Source organism: Accipiter gentilis, chromosome 29, assembly GCF_929443795.1.
Source record: "Accipiter gentilis chromosome 29, bAccGen1.1, whole genome shotgun sequence".
NCBI classification, from domain to species: domain Eukaryota; kingdom Metazoa; phylum Chordata; class Aves; order Accipitriformes; family Accipitridae; genus Astur; species Astur gentilis.
Window position 1 is genome coordinate 14,854,692 of NC_064908.1, and position 19,294 is coordinate 14,873,985.

General features: G+C 46.5%; 1 protein-coding gene across 3 annotated transcripts; it reads left to right on the forward strand.

Annotated features, from left to right (window-relative positions):
* The first annotated feature begins 262 nt into the window (after positions 1-262).
* MIGA2 (mitoguardin 2) lies at positions 263-17,993 on the forward strand. Of its 3 annotated transcripts, none has more exons than XM_049832843.1 (16): positions 263-377; positions 1,769-2,011; positions 2,638-2,848; positions 3,787-3,899; positions 6,280-6,397; positions 6,692-6,831; positions 8,349-8,466; positions 8,634-8,752; positions 9,238-9,353; positions 9,788-9,860; positions 10,515-10,601; positions 11,066-11,164; positions 11,374-11,508; positions 12,276-12,329; positions 13,304-13,420; positions 14,058-17,993. In XM_049832843.1, the coding sequence occupies exons 2-16, from the start codon at positions 1,916-1,918 to the stop codon at positions 14,256-14,258; spliced, it is 1,797 nt and encodes a 598-aa protein (XP_049688800.1). In that variant the 5' UTR covers positions 263-377; positions 1,769-1,915; the 3' UTR covers positions 14,259-17,993. The 3 variants fall into 3 exon arrangements, with proteins under 3 accessions (XP_049688800.1, XP_049688802.1, XP_049688801.1); XM_049832845.1 differs by having other exon boundaries at positions 8,652-8,752; XM_049832844.1 differs by having other exon boundaries at positions 2,653-2,848.
* Positions 17,994-19,294: the final 1,301 nt, after the last annotated feature.

Consider the following 19,294-nt stretch of genomic DNA (forward strand, 5'->3'; position numbering starts at 1 on the left):
TCGGCGGGCCGGGGGCGTGGGTGGCGACCGCGGCCCCTTTAAGGAGAGCCGGGGCGGTGGGGGGAGCTGTCAGCCGCCGCCGAATGGGCGCTCGCACCGCCCCCCCCGCCCCTTCCCCTCGCCGCTCAGCCGCACTCGCCGCCGCATCCTCGAGCCAGGCCCGGGGATGCGTTCCGATAGGTGCGCCGGCAGGCAGCTCGCCGCTCTTATTGGCTGGAGGGGGGGCCGGTGGGCGGTGGTTCTGCACCGCCGCCGTCGGCCCCGCCCCCGCCCAGGGTAGGCTGCGGCGCGGGGGAAGGAGAAGCTGCCCTTCCGCGGCCATGGCGCGCGGTGGGGGGAGAGGGCGCCGAGCGGGGCCGCGCGCACCCCCCGCCACGGTGAGTGGTGCCGCCCGCGTTCCCTCGCGGGGGCCGGGCTCGGCGGGCCGCACCATCGCTGGGGAGGGGGGGGGGGAGCGGAGACGGGGACTCCCGGCTAGAACCGGGCCTGGGGGCGGGTGGGACTCACCGGGGTGCAGAGGGTACGGGACCCTCTCGGGATGCATGCGTGCGGGAGGCTTAGGGATGCCTGGGGTGCGGGTGGTGCCCCGGGGTGCATGAGTGCAGGGGGCTCGGGGGATGCTCCAGGGGTGCGAGGGGCCTGAGGGACCTCAGGGCGCGGAATTATGGGGGGTGCCCAGGGATGCAGGGGGTGTGGGGATGCTCCAGGGGGGACAGAGGGCCCGGGACCCCTGTTTGCAGAGCCCCAGCTTGCTGCAGTGCTGGTACGGGGTGTCCCGTGGGGAGCTCCCTGCATGGCCGGTGGGTTTAACACCCCCAGCGCCCTGGGGTCCCATCACTGCTTCGCCCTGAGAGTCCGGGGCACGCAGGGCTGTGGGGAGATGCCCCGGACAGAGGGGTTTCACTGGTGCCCTGCTGCGTGTGCTCTCCAGCCAAGCGTTGTAACCCGCAGGCTGTTTCTGTGCCCCAAATCTCTTGCACTTTGCTCTCCTCATCTCCGCGGTGGCCAAAACATTGCGTTTAACCTTGTGGGGAGAGTCCGTTGTCCCTCTCTGGTCCCTGCGGGATCCCACCACCTCGAGACCATTTCCAAACGCGGCTCCCAGACGGGGTTATGCCAACCCACGGGCCGTGGGGTCAGGCAGGAATGGGGGGTTGTCACGCGGCTGTAACACCCGGGGTGCGTTTAGCGTGTTGGTGTGGGGAGATGCCAGAGCCTGGTGTGGCCACATGCGGGGCGAGAGCAGCATCTCCTCGCTGCAGTGAAGGTGGCTTGCTGCAAAGGCTGGCCTGGCAGAGCGCGAGGCTAAAGGGTTTATAACTTTGTGGTGTTTAAAAGACCAACCACCCGCCAGTTTCAGTACGTCATTCTATAGCTCTGTCCTTGACGTGAAGCACGTCCCTCCTCCCCAGCTCCCAGCATGGCCAGGAAAGCTCTGAGTAAACTCAAGCAGCATTGAAACCTTTTTATATGGGGACTGCCAACAAAATCCCAACCATGTGCAGCCAATTCTAGTATATGTAGAAGTCTCTGGCAGCTGTGGAGTCCAGGGATGCTGCTGCTGTAGAGCAGTTTGGGAATCTGCCCCTGTGGTTGGTAGGACAAGCAAAAAAAATTACTGCTGTTGGTGAGAAGATGCTTTAGATCTCCTTGGCTCTAGTGGCATTGCTGCTTCAATGACCTGGTGTGTGGTTTGTGAAGTGCGGTATGAGGAGGTGCAGGTCATGTGTTCCCTTCACTCACTTGATTTTTTTACCTCTTTCTGCAGGAGGAGGATTGTTGGATGAAGGCTGACCCCAGGACTCTCAGCCAGATGTCAGAGAAAAGTTGGATTTCTTTGTGAGCAGCTCACGCAGCATCCACAAGTGCCCTTCCCCTTTGTTACTCCTGGAGGTGCTGAGATCCTTGTGCAGAGATGGCATTTAGAAGGACAGAGGGAATGTCCATCATCCAGGCCTTGGCGATGACCGTGGCAGAGATCCCTGTGTTTGTTTACACAACGTTCGGACAGGTACAACAAGTGGGAAAAGCTTTTCCACTGCATTCCTTGGGTTTTCTCTTTGGGCTTTGTCTGTGTTAGTTGTGAGGGACAGAGGCATGACGGGGTGATGCTGGGGGACCTGGGCAGTTTGAGGGTTTGTAAGATTTGCATGAACAGTTTGGGGTGGTGGGAGAGCTGCTCAGGGTGGGCTTAGACAGGGGAGAGAAGGGCTTCCCACATCTCTTCCTGGGAGAAACACTCAGGTTCAAGCTTCCTCTTTGTCAAAGACACTAAAAAAAGACTTTTGTTTTAAAGAAGAGCAATACATTTCCCACCTGTAGTAGTGCAATAAAGCTCAGCTACCAGGGTTTCACAGCTGAATTTGGGTAGCCTGGATTGCGTCTGTTACAAGCTGTGTGCAAATTCTGCAGTGTGTTTTGGTAATGAGAATTGAGACCAGGTTCTCTAGCTTTTGCCAAAATGATGCTCTGCAGTTTCTCTGTTGCTAAGTCTTAGTTGTGTAGCAGGGGCTGTGTTTTGTGGGTGGGAGGGGGAATGCCAAGGTGTCTTATGTTTGACTGGTTTTTTTTAAATAAAAAAAAGGGTGGTGGAATTGGTTTTTCATCGTTGCTCTTTCATATCTTTTGTGTTTAAAGTCTGTCTTCTCTCAGCTGCGGCTCTCTCCAGGCCTGCGTAAGGTGCTGTTTGCTACAGCTCTTGGGACAGTTGCGTTGGCTCTTGCAGCTCATCAGCTGAAGCGTCGTCGTCGTCGAAAGAAGCAGATTGCTCCAGAGAAGTGCAGCTTTAAGCCTGGAGGGATCACAGTGCCCATCTTGCCAACCAGAAGGGTCTCCTCCGTGAAGAAAGGTTGGCCTTGCAGAAAGGGAAAATCTCCAAAAGCCTTTTGTGAGGGAGTAAAGAGCGTGTACAGGGAGTGATGGGAAGTTCCTGAAAGCTGGGAGGAGAGGAAAGCAAAGCCATTTGTGTAGTGCATCGATGCAGAATGAAATTAGAAGCCTGAAGCACAGTGCCATGCACACAGGGTTAGTGGAGGAAAGGGAGAGACCCTGAGCTCAAAGGCCTTGCAAGAAAAAAGTGTCACTGAGGTTTTCACCAAGGTTTGCAGTTCCCATCCCCCTTGCTACGGAAAGACTGTGGACCTGTTACACCATGCTTCCCCCGATAATAATGGCATGCAAGTACACGGTGACCTGGTTGCATATTGATCTCGGTGATGCCAGTATGATGCCTGACCCAGGAGTCCCACGTGCAGCTGTGTCAGCGAGGTTGGGCACTGGAGGGGAGGGTGGCCTGGGCCAGGCTGGGGAGTCAGGAATGTCTGTCTAGCTCTGTGGCAGCTCCCAAACCTTGGGCAGCTTCTTCACCTGATTCTATGGGTAAGACTCACCCAAGTCCTCAGCAAAGCACTTTAGGGATTAAACATTTGTTTTATGAAATATATGAAAACCTTTAAGCATTTTTAATAATAACTAAGGGAGCAATGTCCATGCTCTGCCTGGCCTGAGGGAAGCTGGAGGGGTTCTTCCTTGATGCTCTCCACTTGTGCTTGCCTCTTGCCATCCATAAGTGGTAAATAAATACTCATTCCTGAGCCTCAGATCCCCACTGATACCAGCTTTTTTAGTGTCTCAGAGCATACAGGAGATCCGTGACTCATTTCTAGGTACTGGATACTGCTTTACCCGTCCACAGTCACACTTGACAGGGCAATGTTCCCCTCCCTATTCACAGCTGCAGTGAACTTGGCCTAAAATTTTGTTTTTGTGTGACCTTCCCAACTGTAGGATACTCCAGCAAGAGAGTCCAGAGTCCTGGTAGCAAGAGCAATGACACGCTCAGTGGGATTTCCTCCATCGAGCCCAGCAAACATTCCAGTTCCTCTCACAGCCTCACCTCGGTAAGGACCTTCTCGGCTGGGCTGGGAGAAGCAGGGCCGGGAGACGCAAGCTCACCTACCTGTGCAAGTGCACCTACCTGGAACAAGATCACAAAGTCCTTGGGCTTGTGCTGGCCAATGGATAATGCCAAAGTTTTTGGAGCAAAACAGGTTATGGCACAATTATAGGGTGGGTTCTGATATTAACCTCAAATTGATGGTGTGGAGCTGCCTGCATGAAATTAGAGCAGCATTATCCTATGGCCAAGAGCCCCAGGGTACATCCCACTTTGGCCAACGGGGGCTTGCAGGAAGGTCTTGTGTGTGGGACATGGCTGGGATTCGTCGGGGCTTTCTGTGACCCCTCAAGGAGCGAGGCTGGGTTGTCGCTGGGTCCCAATGGGGAGCTTGTTTGCTTCCCTCTGTGGTGATGGCTTAGGTGGCCCAGCAGCCCCTGTGCTGGCACAGCCCTCCTGTGCTGGGGCTGCTCACAGGTTGCTTGGTTGGTAAAACCAAGTTAACTACCAAAATCCAATAGCTCTGTTCAGGAAGCAGTGCAGGTTGAAAACACAGCCTAGTCGTTCTATTTCCTCCCAAGCCAAAAGCAGCCTATAAATACAGGTAATTCAGGCTTGACCAGGCAGCAGAAGTCATCACTGCTTATATCCACCTCTTGTCAGTCCAAACACAGAAGGACTGGGGAGCATTTGTGGCTTCAAGACCTGTTTTACATCCCCCTTGCTCAAAGCCATGTGTGCTGCTGTTGGAGCAGCAGGTGGCACAAGCAACCTCTGCAGTTTTGTGCACTGCAACTTACTGCGAAACACCCCCTTGGCATCACCTGCTTGGGCTCCGTGGCTGATTAGCAATACTGGGGCAAGAGAGGGAAAAATCACCCCTTCGAAGGGAGCTGTTGGCTAGCAGAACCCTACAGTATGTGCAGGCATTGCTGTATTTTAGCTCGTCCTGTATGGTTAAAGTACCAGAAAGTTGCCAAAAATCTGTGCTAGACAAAGTGTGTCTCCAGCAGGCGGCAGTGCTGGCACGGTGCTGGGCGTGCAGCCCTGCACCCATATTCCCTTGGGGTAACTGGGATATGATGGGATGTGTCAGTGAGGACCAAGCTGTGTCCAGCTCCGGCCTCCCTACCCCTGCAGGGACGTCCATTTAATTCCCCTGCGGTTTCTCCCTTCCCACAGATGCCGTCTGGGTTTTGTATCATTGAAGCCTGTTTCTCTTTAGATAAAAAACTATGCAAATTCCTTTTTCCACTGCTGGTGCATGGGTGGGGATATCCACACGGAGAGGGATCTGTTCCCGTACCCCCTTCATTGTGTGGGAGCTGAGCATCTGTGACACTGTACTCGTTGCTTTCATGTTACTTGATGGAAAAACAGCTCATCCTTCACGCAGCTGCAGTTTCTGCCTGCTCTCTCATCTGCTTCCTGGGGGTCGTTTTTGCCATCTAGTAAATAAGTCAGCAGCAGTGAACTGATGATTTGCAGTTCTGGATCTCAAGGTTATTTGTTAATACTCCACAGAGATTAACCAATAGAGCCAGGGCAAGAATTAATCTGTCAGATGATTATTGTAGCTTTTTTCTAGTATCAGGCTCACATTTGGACATCTTTCTCTAAGCCACATGAAAACACTGGTCATTGATAGTGTTTGAACCCGGCACTGTACTGAGTCAGACTTTAAAAGACATTTATGCGCTAGTGTGAAATTGGAGAAAGCTGACAATTTGCTCTGTGGACCTTAGTGCTCAGCCCTCCCAGGAGGTTTGTTTACAAAGAAAAGAGTGAGGATCCCCTTGGCCAAAGTCCTGAGCTGCATTTTTGCTGGTAATCTGTTCCTTTGTTTGGACTGTGGTCACTTCCCCCACTTCCAGTATTTTTTGCACAGGCAGCTGGGACTGATGTGAACTTTCTATCAAAATCCTTGTGCCTTTGTAGCAATTGCTTTGGAGCTTTCTCAGGCTGTTGCCTCCATCAGTGCTCTCCTGCTAGTGCTGATCATTGTACAGCTCACCATTTCCTAATGAGGCTTCAGTGTAAATTGGTTGGGAAGGTATTTCCCACACAACTTTATGTGCTATCAAAGACACTGCTGTGGTGCTGGGTGGAGAAGGGGAGGACTTCTCACCTTGTCTCCCCTCTAGTGGGGCTCTTGGCAGTTGACAGCATAGTGTGAACCCAAGTGGGAGGGGGCTGGTAACCCTTGACACCTTCCCCTTCCCAGGCAAGGGAGTTCTGATATGGGGAAACGCAACGGCAAATATGGGGAAGAGAAATGGCTTACCGTTGAAATTTAACTGATGGCGGTGTTTGTGTGGTCTTAACATTGCTACCTTTGGAGAGAATTCAAAAGGCATTTTCTGCTCTCTGCTCCCTTCCTGCAGATGGTAGTAGTCAACTCTTCAAGTCCAACACCAGCATCAGCAGGGATGTGGGAGGCCCAGGCAATGGGAGATGCTGGAGCCATTGGTGATTCCAGTGCAGAAAGCCTCTACATTCAAGGTAAACAAGCCAAGGGTGACATCGCCTTGGGGATGTTGTTTATCCCTGGAGAACAGTATTTTGGAAGTAACATGGCTGATGTTTTAACCAGTTTAGGGATGTTCTCCTTAACTTCTAATCCAAATTAAACCATATTTAAAAGGGAAAGACATAGAATATATTTATTCTTTCTTATCAGTTGGGGAGAGGCTTCCATCTTTGCTGGATTGTCTGAGTGAACAAAGATTCGTGCTGTATTGCTTTGTTCCTAAGTGGCCTAGGACTCTCACAGCTTGTATTTGGTTGTATTGCCAGGCATGGAGCTGTTTGAGGAGGCCCTGCAGAAGTGGGAGCAAGCACTGACCATCAGGCAGAGGGACAGTGCGAGTACCAGCACTCCCGTGCCCTGGGACAGCAAGAAACAGCAAGAGGGCATGTCTGAGAACATCCCAGAGGTAGGTCCCCACTTTCGCCTTGCATTTGTCAGCTGGGGAACATGCTGAAAGACCAGTCTGGGTGTGGGAAGCAGTAATTAGGAGGTTAAAAGAAGAGCAAATCAAGGGCAGAGTTGGGCCAGACTCTGTTTAAGAGCTGTCTATATCTGTGGCTTCCTTATGCAATGTGAGTGGGTGTTTTTAATTTCTTTTTCTTTTTAATAAGTCTCGCCCCCTCATTCCCCAGCTTTTCTACCCACCTTCCAGCATCATGTCAGTCACTGTCATGCAAGTCCTCCAGAGGCTGCGGTAGGAAAAGGCTGTAACAAATACAGCACCGGAGAGAAAGAAATAGCTTTTTGCCTGGCAGTGTTGTGTCTGTAACTTTTTAACATGTTTGAAAATGGAGATCTTGATGGTCACGATCACTTCCTAGGAAGCTGGGTGGAGAAGCAGAGGCCAGCTGCCTGTGTGTATTAACGAGTAAAGCAAAGTGGGAACTCGGCAGGAGCTAAGTATGCCCCTGCTGACTGAGCAAATGGGTCAGGGAGATGAGTAACTCGTTCTGCCTACAGCTACAGAAACTAGTATTTTTGTACAACGCCTTGTTGTCTTGGACTTGAGGGCTATGCAGGGAAGGCCTCTGATAAGGAGATTCAAACTAGAATGGCTCAGCGACAACCAGGAAGCTAAAGAGAGCAGCTGTAGCCCAGGACTGTGAAAAGTGCTAAACTCCTAACTCTCCAGGAGTTCTCGCTGGCAAAAAGTGTTCCCGCCTCTTACAAACAGGGCCTGGTATACTAACTATGTGGGATATTTGTCTTTTGTGGTCGATAATATTTATCCAAGTCAAATCTGGATTCTCTTGTTGTCTCTCCTTGAACAGTCGTATAGTATTTCTAAAACGAACTTAAAAACAGTTGATTCATTATCAAAAGAGATTTCATGCTTCTTGTTAATGCTTCTGTCTTCTGGGTGAGATACTCATGCAGACACAGAGGCATGAAGGCAAGATGCTGTGTAAGTCTTATTTTTCTCCCTTTTTTTTCTGTCCTCCTGTGCTGCTTACAGCAAACTTTGCTTATGCCCAGCACCTTAATCCAAGGACTCTTACTCTGTTTTCCAGTTCTGGATACTCTGTTGTATTCAACACAGGTTTTCTGATGTGATTCCCTCTTGAAATTAGGCTAAAGTCACAAGTCAGGAGAATTAAGTGATCTGTAACTCATTAAAATACCTGTTTTTCTGGATGGCAGGTTAAAGTTAAGTTCTTTCTTCCTTTATCAGGAAACCAAAATTGTGAAGCTAAAAAGCCAGAGGGTTTGAATAGGCTATGTAGAAGCTTCCCTTCCCTCACATTATTAGCTGCATTGTAGGATTAACGAGTCCTCTCTCTCTTTCTCTCTCTCTCTCACTCTCTCATCATTTAATCTGCAAACTGTAAATCCCATTTTACTGAAAATTTCCTTCCATATTTGTGCTGTCAATCTGTCTCTGCCCAGCTGGCTAACTAAGGGTGCCATTTATGTATGTTCAAGGAGGAGTCCCAGAAAAGGGAATTCGCCGAGAAGCTGGAGTCCCTCTTGCACCGAGCCTACCACCTCCAGGAAGAGTTTGGGTCTTCACTTCCATCAGACAGCATGCTGCTGGATCTGGGTATGGAAGCTGGGTTAGAAATACGTTAAAATGCCAGTTTCCTGTCTGGTTTTATGTCTTTTCTGTAAGCCAGGCAATGAAGTAGTGACAAAGTGCTGTTTGTGAGGGTGGGAGGGAGAGAGCACAGGAGCTAAGAGGAATGGTAGTCCATAAACTCCAATATGCAGCTTCTTCCTTTCCTCCAGAGAAGACTTTAATGCTTCCATTGACGGATGGGTCATTGCGGCTTCGGACGGATGATGAAGACAGCTCAGTTTCTGAAGACTCCTTCTTCTCTGCAGCAGAGGTGACTTAAGTTTCAGCTGTTTGTCACAGTCCAGCTGCTTGGAGGGGAGCCACAAAGGCAGTGGAGCTAAACACATCTTGGTAGAGGAAGATGATAAAACATGGAGCAACAGCCCCAAGCTGGGAATTTCATGATGGATGTTAGGAAAAGGTTTTTAATTAGGGACATAGTGCAGCCCTTTCCAACCAGCATTTCCACGTCATCTTCCTATCTACTGTAGAAAACATGCCATAACAGATAGGAGAGTACTGTAAATCTAATGTAATGTGGCTTGGTTGTGTAAGTTTTAGGGGATATTGAGCTGTGTCAGAGCCGAGACAGCTTTGAAACTGGTGGGAAAAGAAACATCTTTGCATGAAATAATTGGCACTGACAAAAGTTTGCTAGCTGAAGAAGGCACATCTTGCTTGTGTGCAGTCTCTGAGTATTTACAAATATTTAACAAGATCATTTTGTTCCTCCCATGCCTCTTGCCACCCCTACAGCTCTTTGACTCTCTCCACTTTGAGGAAATACCGTTCCACCTCTCTAAACCAGTGGCGGCATATGAAGAAGCTCTGCAGTTAGTGAAAGAAGGGAAAGTTGCATGCCGGACACTGAGGTGAAGTGCCAGCTGGAGTTGTGGATCCTTGTGTCGAGGCTCCTTTGAGCAGTGTGAACATGTTATTTGCCTTTGAGCAGCCCTATAACCAGAATAACCCTTTGGGGACGGAAACTCTTAGCATCCTTCCTGCTGGTTCGGACTTCTCAGGGAACTAGCCCCAGATTTTAGGACACATATTAGGAAAGGGTAGTTGTTCCAGGAAATTAGTAAAGAGAAATGTACCTGTTCTGTGTGGCTGGCTGGCATAATCCTGCACTGCAACAGCCTTTGCGGAGATGCTCTGGTCCCCCAGGGAGCTGTGCAAAGGGAATGCAGTTGTTAATTCCCAGTCTGTGCCTAGGAGAAAGTATTTTTTTGGGGGGAGCATAGTTGTTAGGAACACAGACATCAGGAGAGCTGAAATTTATGCAGTCCTTCCCCTTTCCCTCTAGGACAGAGCTCCTTGGCTGCTACAGCGACCAGGATTTCCTTGCAAAGCTGCATTGTGTCAGGCAGGCCTTCCAGGTGAGAACAGCTCAAGGCTCCTGGGTTCCTGTTCTCCACGTTCTCCTCTGCCAGCACAGGGGTGAACTCTTTGCCTCTCTAGAGCAAGTAAAAGCAGAAGCAGCAGCAGCTCAAGCTCCCCTGGTGTAATGGTCTAATCCCATCCTGATCAGTTTGATTTGGAGAGGGAGAGGATCCCCTGGTCCCTGTGTTCAGCTTGAGCAGTGGTTACATGGCCACTGATGCTGGTTTAGTTCTGGGAAGTTAAAGTTTGGGAATTTCAAAGTTGCCCAGAAGCTGATACTCCCACTTAAGAGCTTTTCACTGGGCTGGAGTCAAACCTCTGAGGTGGGGGGAGCAAGGTTTCCTTCTCCTTGCCGCAATCCTCTTCTGGCAATGTGTGTCTAGAGCCTGAACAGCAGCTTTTGTGCCCTAGCCCCACTGCCACCCTGTGGCTCCTGTGCCTCCATTCTTGCCACTTCTAGTCTTCCAGCCTAATTTTAAACTCACTTCCTGGAGAGAGCAGTTTTGATTTCTAGACTCCAGCTTAATAAAGGTTAATGATACTGGTGTATGCAGCATTGCACTGCTTTGTGTCCTGTCCTTTTTTTCTCCCAACTCAGAATTCATGTGGGTGTAGGCACTCACAGGAGAATTCTTGTGTTCCCTTTGCAGGAGCTGCTGAAGGATGAAAGCAATCAGCTGTTTTTTGGGGAGGTTGGGAAGCAAATGGTGATAGGACTGATGTCAAAAGCTGAAAAGGTATGAAGTTTGTCTAATGACTCAGCTGTGTCTTAAGCACAGGGACACTTGTTCCTCCATCCCCACCCAGAACTTGTCCAGTGTGTTGAAAGAAGAAAACTTCATCTGTATGCTGGTTACTACAACGTACCAGTTCTCAAATCACTGGTTTAGTCACTGGTCGTCCCCTGAACAGGGAGATCATTGCTTGCACGGTGTTAGTCCCTTAGTGGCTCAGTTTGCATACAGATGTCCTAGCTACTTCCTTAAAGAAAGTGGAGCAACATAGGTGCTTTGAGTCACAGCTGAGCTGGGGGCCATCCATGCCTCCCAGAAATAAATTCTCTCTTTCTGCACAAAGTGTCTTGGCTAAAAACTTGACCCACATGTGTTGATGCTAGCTCGAAATAGAGTAGTCAAACTTTGGTGAAATGTGTCCACAGCTGTTGTACCTTCTGAAGTGTTTTGTTTCTCTGTTCTCCCAGAATCCCAAAGCTTTTCTGGAAAGCTATGAGGAGATGCTGCATTATGCACTGAAGCAAGAGACCTGGCCGACCACTCAGCAGGAGCTGGAGGGAAGAGGGGTTGGTAAAGATGTTATCTCTACAAAGTTGCAGATGAGTTGGAAGATGATAGATGTGTAGGAACACCCCAGGAGTGAAAGAACTGCTGCTGAAAAATGATTACATTGTGTATTCCAGTTCATTGCATTTTGCTGTTTCAAACCAAGAGTAAAGTCTGTCTCTTTTCTTTTAAACCTGTTCCCTTTACAGACTGTTCTGCTCTCTGACAGGTGGTGTGCATGAGTTTCTTTGATATTGTGCTGGACTTCATCCTCATGGATGCTTTTGAGGATCTGGAGAACCCACCCTCCTCCGTGCTGGCTGTGCTGCGCAACCGCTGGCTGTCTGACAGCTTCAAGGAGACGGTGCGTTAAACAGGGAGTCCTTGCGCTGAGCGTGAGATTGCAGTGCCAAGGCTAGGAGAGTAAAACCTCAGCTGTCCTGGCTGAGCTGAGTTTTCTCTTTAGAAATACCGTGCTTTCCTGAAGCTCTAAACAACAATCTTCTGGTACATGTAAATTGTGTACAGGAAAGCTTTCCTTATTTTGAAAGCATCTGGTTGGCTCCAATAGACTTACTTCTCTAGAGGCCTTTATCAGTGATGCCATGGAGATGTTAAAAGATGACAATGCATATTTTCATGAATGAGAATAAGAGGATCAAAATGTAGGGAAAAACGTGTGTGTTTTTTTTTTTTTTGCGCCTGGTTATTCATTCTGGTGGTACTTCAGGAGACACTGAGGCTCAAATAGCAGCACTTTTCTCTACTCCTGGCCCGCAGCTGCATATCTAAGACCAATTAGTTTCATAGACCGAGAAGATGATGGTTGTGAGGCACCTTTTAACAACGGTCTGCTTACAGTCTGCATTCTGGGGTGTTTGGCAACTATGTCCGATCATATTAGCAATCTTCAAAAACACTTCGGCTTTTCTGGAATGGATCTGGAGTGGCTAAATCTACTTTCAGTTCACTTTGATTTTGACACTAATTTTAGAGTTTTTTGCACAAAAGGGCCACTGCTTTGATATTTTGATTGCAATGTGTTGGTAAACTGTTTTTTGGGGGTTTGTTTGTGTTTTTTTTTTTTTAAAGTAATCCCAGTAACTGATGGTGTCTTTCCGTTAATTGTAGGCTCTAGCAACTGCCTGCTGGTCAGTTCTGAAAGCAAAAAGGAGGCTTCTGATGGTAAGCAAAATTAATTAAAAGGGAGAGAACCTAATGTATTTGAAGTTGAAAAGATAACACCTATATCTTGACAAAATACAAGATCTAAGTGGTATAAGACTGAACTGAATCATTTTTTTGTGATGCTTTAGAGCACTGGGGTCCTGCTGTCATTGCTCCAGTGCCATGCCAGTATTTTACTGAATCAGTCTGAGTTTATTCTCCCTTTTTCTTAACGTGAGGATTCAAAAGACAACGTTTTCTGTCAAGGAGAGGTATTCCTTCTCCCAGCTCACAATACCATAGGAATGGTCACAGACACCAAACAACAAGGGACTACTGAATTGTAGTTTCCCTGCTAGCAGCACGATGAATGGCTCATGCGCTTCTCCACTTCCCAGCACTGATTGCTGACTAGCTATTACTTGATGCACTTCCCTTAAATTTGTGGCTTTCTAAAGTATCACAGCAGATGAGTTACTGGACCTGGGGAACAGGAAGCTGCAACTTCATAACCCCAGTTCTGCCACAGGGTCTGTGGCCTCTGGCAAGTTTTCAACTCGTATCCCACAACCAGCTGGTATGACTGGGTTTGCTTTGTGAGATGGTACAAAGAGAAATGAGAGTGTTGGAAGCTGCATTGGTGCTCTCATGCAGTAGCTCTGTTTTGGATATTTGCATGCCCTTTCCTGGCTTGGTCCAGAGATTATAAATAGTGTCTATAAAGGCTGCCTGGTGGTTGCCTTTCATTTTCTTCTATTTATTTTCCTCCCAAAATAGTAGTTTAGAAACATGAAGACAGAAAGCTCTAGTCATCCTTCAAGGGATCTTAAAGATAAATGTAATTCTGCAGGAAGAGATGTTCTTAAGTAGCTCTTAACTTCAGTTACTAAAGCACAGTGCTTTCTGGCAGGGAATTTGGTAGCTGATATGGAATAAGCTGCTAATTCTGTCTGAGAACCAAGACCAACCAATTCTTTCCTTCCCTGTGGCAGGTACCAGATGGCTTTATCTCTCATTTCTACTCCGTATCGGAGCATGTCAGTCCTGTTCTAGCCTTTGGTTTTCTGGGGCCCAAGCAGCAACTGTCTGAAGTCTGCAGTTTCTTCAAGGTAAGATGGCTTTTCTGTACCTAATCTCTGTGGGACTGCTGCTGTCTTCTGCCTTAAAGCTGCAGATGTGTGCTTTTGGTGACTGATGCGGCATTAAGAAACTTGGCTCTGTACAAAAGCCTTCTAAAAATTACTGGGTTTTGGGATGCAGATTGCTGAATTCAGATTGATAAGAATTCCCAGCACAATTTACCATAGGTGATAGCAAAAATGTGTGATAAGATCTGTTTATACCATCAATATTGGAAAAGATTATGGGTGCATATACTGAAAGAATATCTTGTCTAAGAGTACATGGGATCTTAAAAGGTATGTATTTGATCTTAAAGACTAAATCCTCTTGTTCTTGTAGATAATATCGTGAGAGGCTGTGTTGCCTTCATTGAATGTTTGCGTGGATATTGCCATGGACATCAGCATTGCTTTCCTGACTTCAGGAGCTCTGCTGTCCTGTTTCAGAGGCATGAGAGGATCTAGCCTAGCCACAAAAGTAATACCCAGCCTGAAGCAGATCTTTGCTTGGATGGCAGACATGCAAAATTCCTTATGGGGTTCTCTGCTTGCTGCAGTCCAGGCAGCTGGTATCAGCAGGTGGGAGGAGGTCTCCTTACTGTAAACATTCCTTTTGTCTTTGCAGCACCAGATAGTACAATATCTGAAGGACATGTTTGATTTGGACAACGTAAGATACACAACAGTGCAGTCGCTGGCAGAAGATATTTTGCAGCTCTCGCGGCGGCGCAGTGAGATCCTCTTGGGATATCTGGGCACCGAGACTTCCCCTGAGATGAATGGCATGCTTCCTGGTGAAAATGAGCCACTGAAGGAGCTCATCTGATGTCAATCAGGGGAGGAAAACAGTTTTGTACAAGGACCTTTTTCCTCCCAGAGATGGATAAAACTACCTGCAATGTGCACTGGTGGCAGCAAGACTATCTCAACACACAGCAACCTGGTGGGACCTTCTGCTTTTTGTAGCCAGTAGTGTTTGCTGGGATGGATCCAGGACCACTTGCCAGCTTATGGTTTGAATTTCTTCTTTGTTCCACCTTCCTGTTCTTTTTATTATTATTATTTTTAATGTGTCATATAAACCACGAACTGCCTGGGCCCAGGTTTTTGCCCGATTCTCTTGAACAGGGCAACATATGTACCCGTTTTGCCTGTGCGTTTTCTGGGAGATAATCCCTGACGTTTATGATTGTGTGTGGGAGTGGGAACATCATTGGTAAATTCTCCACTTGACCCTTAGCTTCTCAAGGAGGCTTTGTTTGCTTTGGGATTTTTATTATCGTTCTCTGCTGTGTTTCTACAGACATTACTGCTGATTTTTACCTTACATGTTTTAACACATGCAATGTGACTAGCAAAGATTTCTCTCCCAGGGAGGAAGAAATACTTCTGTGAAGCACTGAAGTAAAATGCAGACTTTTGTAACCAGTCTGAAACTCTAAGGAGGTTGGTCTGTTCCCTCTGTGTTGCTGCTCTTTGCAGGCCAGGTGACAGGCTCTGTGCCGTGGTCATCCTTGCTTAGGATATTGCTGAGGTCTATGTTTGCCCTTAAGGCAAGCTAGTGTGAGGACGGGGTGGATTTGCATCCTGCCTGTGCATGCACAAAGTCTTTAACATCCATCAAAGTGCCTTGCTGTATTTCAGAATGAGCCAGCAGCAGTTTTTGCTCAGTAGGAGGTGTGGGGTGTGCACAAGCAGAGAGAACTGGTATAGTGTGATGCCTATTCCTATTATGCACAAGGTAGTAAGAGGTGTAGATGTTGGATGTGATGTATGAAAGGGGTTATGTGCGCAGGTAGTTGGAGAGCTGGGGTCAAGCTGCTAGAGAGGAAACAACTCTTTATAATCTGTCAGTCCTAAGAAACATCGCATAGTTTTGGGTATAGATCAAATGCGTATGTATATACATACACCTTGTAGTGGTGGGATGGGCTTTTCTCAAATGATGTGATCTTGACTGCACAGCTGGCACTTGAAATCTGGCTGCTCTGGGACATGTGCTGAGTTGGATATTAGCACAGGATAGCAGCAGTGGAGTGTGCTGGACTTGAGGCAGTCCTGGATTTTGTGTGAGTTTTGCGGTGATTTGTTGAGTCCTCTGTGAGTGCAATGCCACAGATGAAGGTTGAGGGTCCAGCTCATGGTTTCTCCTGTTTCAGTCCACATAGAGCTCCAAATCCCAGCCTCAGAATGAGGAGGTCTTCAGGGAAGAGAAAATGAGGACTTTAACAAAAACATAGACTTCACTGTTTTTTCTCCAGACTGATTAATTATCCCTTGTGTCTGTTCAGGTAAAAGGCATAAGTCTTTATCTAGCCGTATTTTTGCAAGGGGAAAAAAATATGTAAGAATCTGGAGTTTCCATATGAGTGGAGAGTCAGTGCATGGGCTTGGAGAATACAAATGTCTTTCTTCCTCCACAGATATCTAATATGGATTCTGCTGGTAAAAGCAGGAAGGAAGTAAGCAGGGAAAAAGTAAACAGGAGGATGTAAAAGGAGTAGATAAATGCTCCTGAGATGCTTGCAAGAGGGTAAGTGTAGAGCACATAACATCTGTTGCTCTATAAGCACATCAGACTGATGTGGCTTATCCTGAAGACCAGATTAATGCAATAAACAAGACAGTGCTGAGGCAGAAGTGAGGAGCAGCTGACCCAAATGAGGCTGCATGAAATAAACTGTTATGAGAAGGATTTAAGAGACAGCAATTGAAACTAGGAAAGTTCTCTGAGGTGTCTTGCTCCTGGCAGCATGCAGTGAGAGAAGAAAGAGAGGATGTTGTATTAGCACGACACACCTGCTATATGTAAACTGTGATTCAAAAGTACATTACATTCTGAAAGCAAGTTACTTTGCCAAAAAAAAAATGTTTATAGTGCTTTGTGCTCTTGTATGGCTGGTTTAGAAGAAAGAGTAACTTCAGCAGCTTTGTATAGTGGTTAAAAAGATGCTAAAATGTGAAGATTAATGTAATAAGATGGATTGTAATTCTAAACAATCAATGCTGTTTATTTCTTATTTTTAGAATTGTTTTATGTGTATTTATTTACTACTTTGAGTGCATTTTGGCCTCAGTGCTTGGGGCAGCCTGCCTGCTTTGTGTACAGACAAGAACACTGGCTGCTGACTTTGGTCTTTTTACATCCTTGCGGGAGAGGATACTGAAACAGGGTCCCCATGAAGCAAACACTAACTTGCACTGCGGCTTTTTAAGCTAAGAAATTGTAAATTCATAATCAATCAAATGGAAGAAAGACAGTTTTATTACAGCTTTATGCTTTTCCTTAGCCCTTATTGCAAATAGGGTACATTGACCCCCCAGTGAAGGTAAAGAGGAATCTTCCTAGAGAACGTCCACAGCTTCTTGAACGTTGAGTTCTCCCCCTCCACCCACCAACACTAACATGCTCCTGCACAAGCTGAGGATGTCTGCTGAGACAAACTGATTTTCTCTTTACTGGGGATGATGTTAAACTTCTCTACACCCCGGCCCTGCTATGTCATTTCTGCTCTTTCTCCCTCCCCAATCCCAGTGTAGCTTGAGAGGAAAGGCAGAAGAAAGGTGTTTATAGCCTCTGAAGGGTACTGCAGATCAGCGGGTTCAGAGGAGCAGTTCCTGTGGAAGAAGCTCTCCCTGACCTGAGGGGTGGTGGTCAGTGATCTGCTGCGTTCAGCTCCTTTGGATGCAACCCCAGGTGAGAGCTCGGGCTGCTTCCACCAATCCCATCCAGAGCAGGGCTTGGCCCAAATAGCAACCACCTCATACTTGTCTGTTTTGCAGGGTAGAGTAAAAGATTATGACGGAACAACTGCCTGCCCGCCCTCTGGCTTTGTAAGAGATCATTAGAAAATCCTTCTTTCCCTAGCATGTTGTGTTTTAGCAAAGGAAATTCTTCAGTATTAGTAGCAGATGAGATACATATTCAGGTAGAATCTCTAGAGATAAGATATTTGCCTATTTTATAATAAACCCTTATTCTCAAGGGGTTAAATCATTCTGGGCTGATTTTGCAAGATTTTAACACTGATGGGGATTTAAAGTGGCTTAGCAGCTATGAAATAAAATCCTTCCATAGTTTCTGATGCTTAAACAGAATTTCAAATAGGCATGACTTTCAGTTTTTATGTGGAGGTTGTAACAAGCTTCACCAGTGGTTAAAGTACGTACTCAGTACTTTAGTATCTATGTAGAGACTACACCAAATGGCTCTAGGACGCTCTTTATGATCTTTAAAGCACAAATACATTAATAAAAAAATATGAGGAAAAATCTGCCTTGTATCTACAAGATCAGTGTGGCTTTGAAGAGCATGACTTGTGCTGTCTCATACAAGGAGGTGGGAAAGCAGGATTTTATTTACCCCTCTTCATGAAAACATTCCTCTGCCATATGTGAAACTAATGAATGTAAACTTGTGCCTATTTTTTTTTGATTTCCTAAAGGTGTAAAAATCTGTTCTTGTTTTGCTTCTTTCTTTTTCTTTGCAGCTAAGTTTTTTTTAAATACCTTTAATCTTAGGATGTGGGCATTACAAATCAAATAAAACTTTCCTTCACGATTGTGTTTTTTGTTTCTAAATTTCCTGGTGAAACTTGCTAGAAACTCAGTCTTTGGTTTCTGATTTAGGTGACAGTTGTGGTGACACCTCTGGTGCTAGAGTGATGGTCTAAAACAAGGCTCTTTCTTCCTGGAGTCAAAATGCTAAACTTACAGCAAGTAAACTTAAAGGTTTTGTTTGCATGGGGAGTCTTCCTGGTTCTACTGTAGACAAGTCCTTCAGTTAAGCAGGCTATAAAATAAACAAGACAATGCATTGTACTTTGAGCAGTGGTTGAAAACTGTGGGGTTTCATTTTTTGGATTTTTCTTTTTCCATGGTGGTTTGCTTGTGTTTGGGTGTGGTGTGGGTAGGTTAGCAGACTATGATAAAGTGATAACAAAAATCCCAGTAAGGAACAGAATCTCTTAAACATTGTCCAAGTTCTTGTAGCATAATTATCAGCCTCCCAAACTGTGTGAAAGAAAGCCAGAGTAAAGACTGTGGGTTGATATCAGAGATGCCCATCTGCTGAGCAATGCAGGAAACTCATCTTCTCACTCTTCTGAAGCAGTTACAGTATGTTTAAGTACTTTCATTTTCAAATGATACAGAAACCAGATTGAATCAGATAGGCTGTTTGGTTCCACACTGGTTAAGATTTCATCCATGCACTTAAAAATAAAAAAAATAAGCCTCGGTTAGCATTAATGCAAGCCTGTCATGAACTATGATATATGCAAATAAAATGTTCATGAATAGGAAAATTTTTGTCTCATGCCACACCCTGAATGTTAGTTGAAAGAGTTAAACGGAGTTTATCTTAGTTTCCATGGTGTCAGACTGTATGCTCATTACATCTCCAGAGCAGCTTTGTGCTTTCTTATGCTGAAGGAACAGAGCAAAGGCTGCTCTGTGTATTGACACTTTCTTCTTATGTTCAGGAAGGAGTGGGTGAGTATAGCAATGAAGCCCACAATTTTCAGTACTTGTCATGGTACATAGATCAAATGTAATCCACTCTGCCAGCATAACTCTATATTCAATAGCTTGGAAAGGAGGAGATTTATTTAACTTGAATAATGAAAGCAGTATATCACTCATGCTACCTTGTAGCAGTCTTCTGCAATGAGCTGAACTTCTGCAGTAAATATTTGCTCTTTCTTTCAAAATAATAAGACTTTAATGCTATTTTTCTTCTTGCAATGCCAGGAAAAGTATCAGCTTTGAAGAGCTGTTGAAATTAATTGGACATAGTCATAATTGCTGTCTGAAAACAGGTATATTACAACTGCAGGAAAAGGGGTGTTCTCCCTGTTCTGA

Coding starts and splice junctions, on each gene's coding strand:
- MIGA2 (XM_049832843.1), top strand. CDS start 1,916: ATGGCATTTAGAAGGACAGAGGGAATGTCCATCATCCAGGCCTTGGCG. Junction 2,849..3,786: donor GGTCTCCTCCGTGAAGAAAG/GTTGGCCTTGCA, acceptor TCCCAACTGTAG/GATACTCCAGCAAGAGAGTC. Junction 11,165..11,373: donor AGGAGCTGGAGGGAAGAGGG/GTTGGTAAAGAT, acceptor GCTCTCTGACAG/GTGGTGTGCATGAGTTTCTT.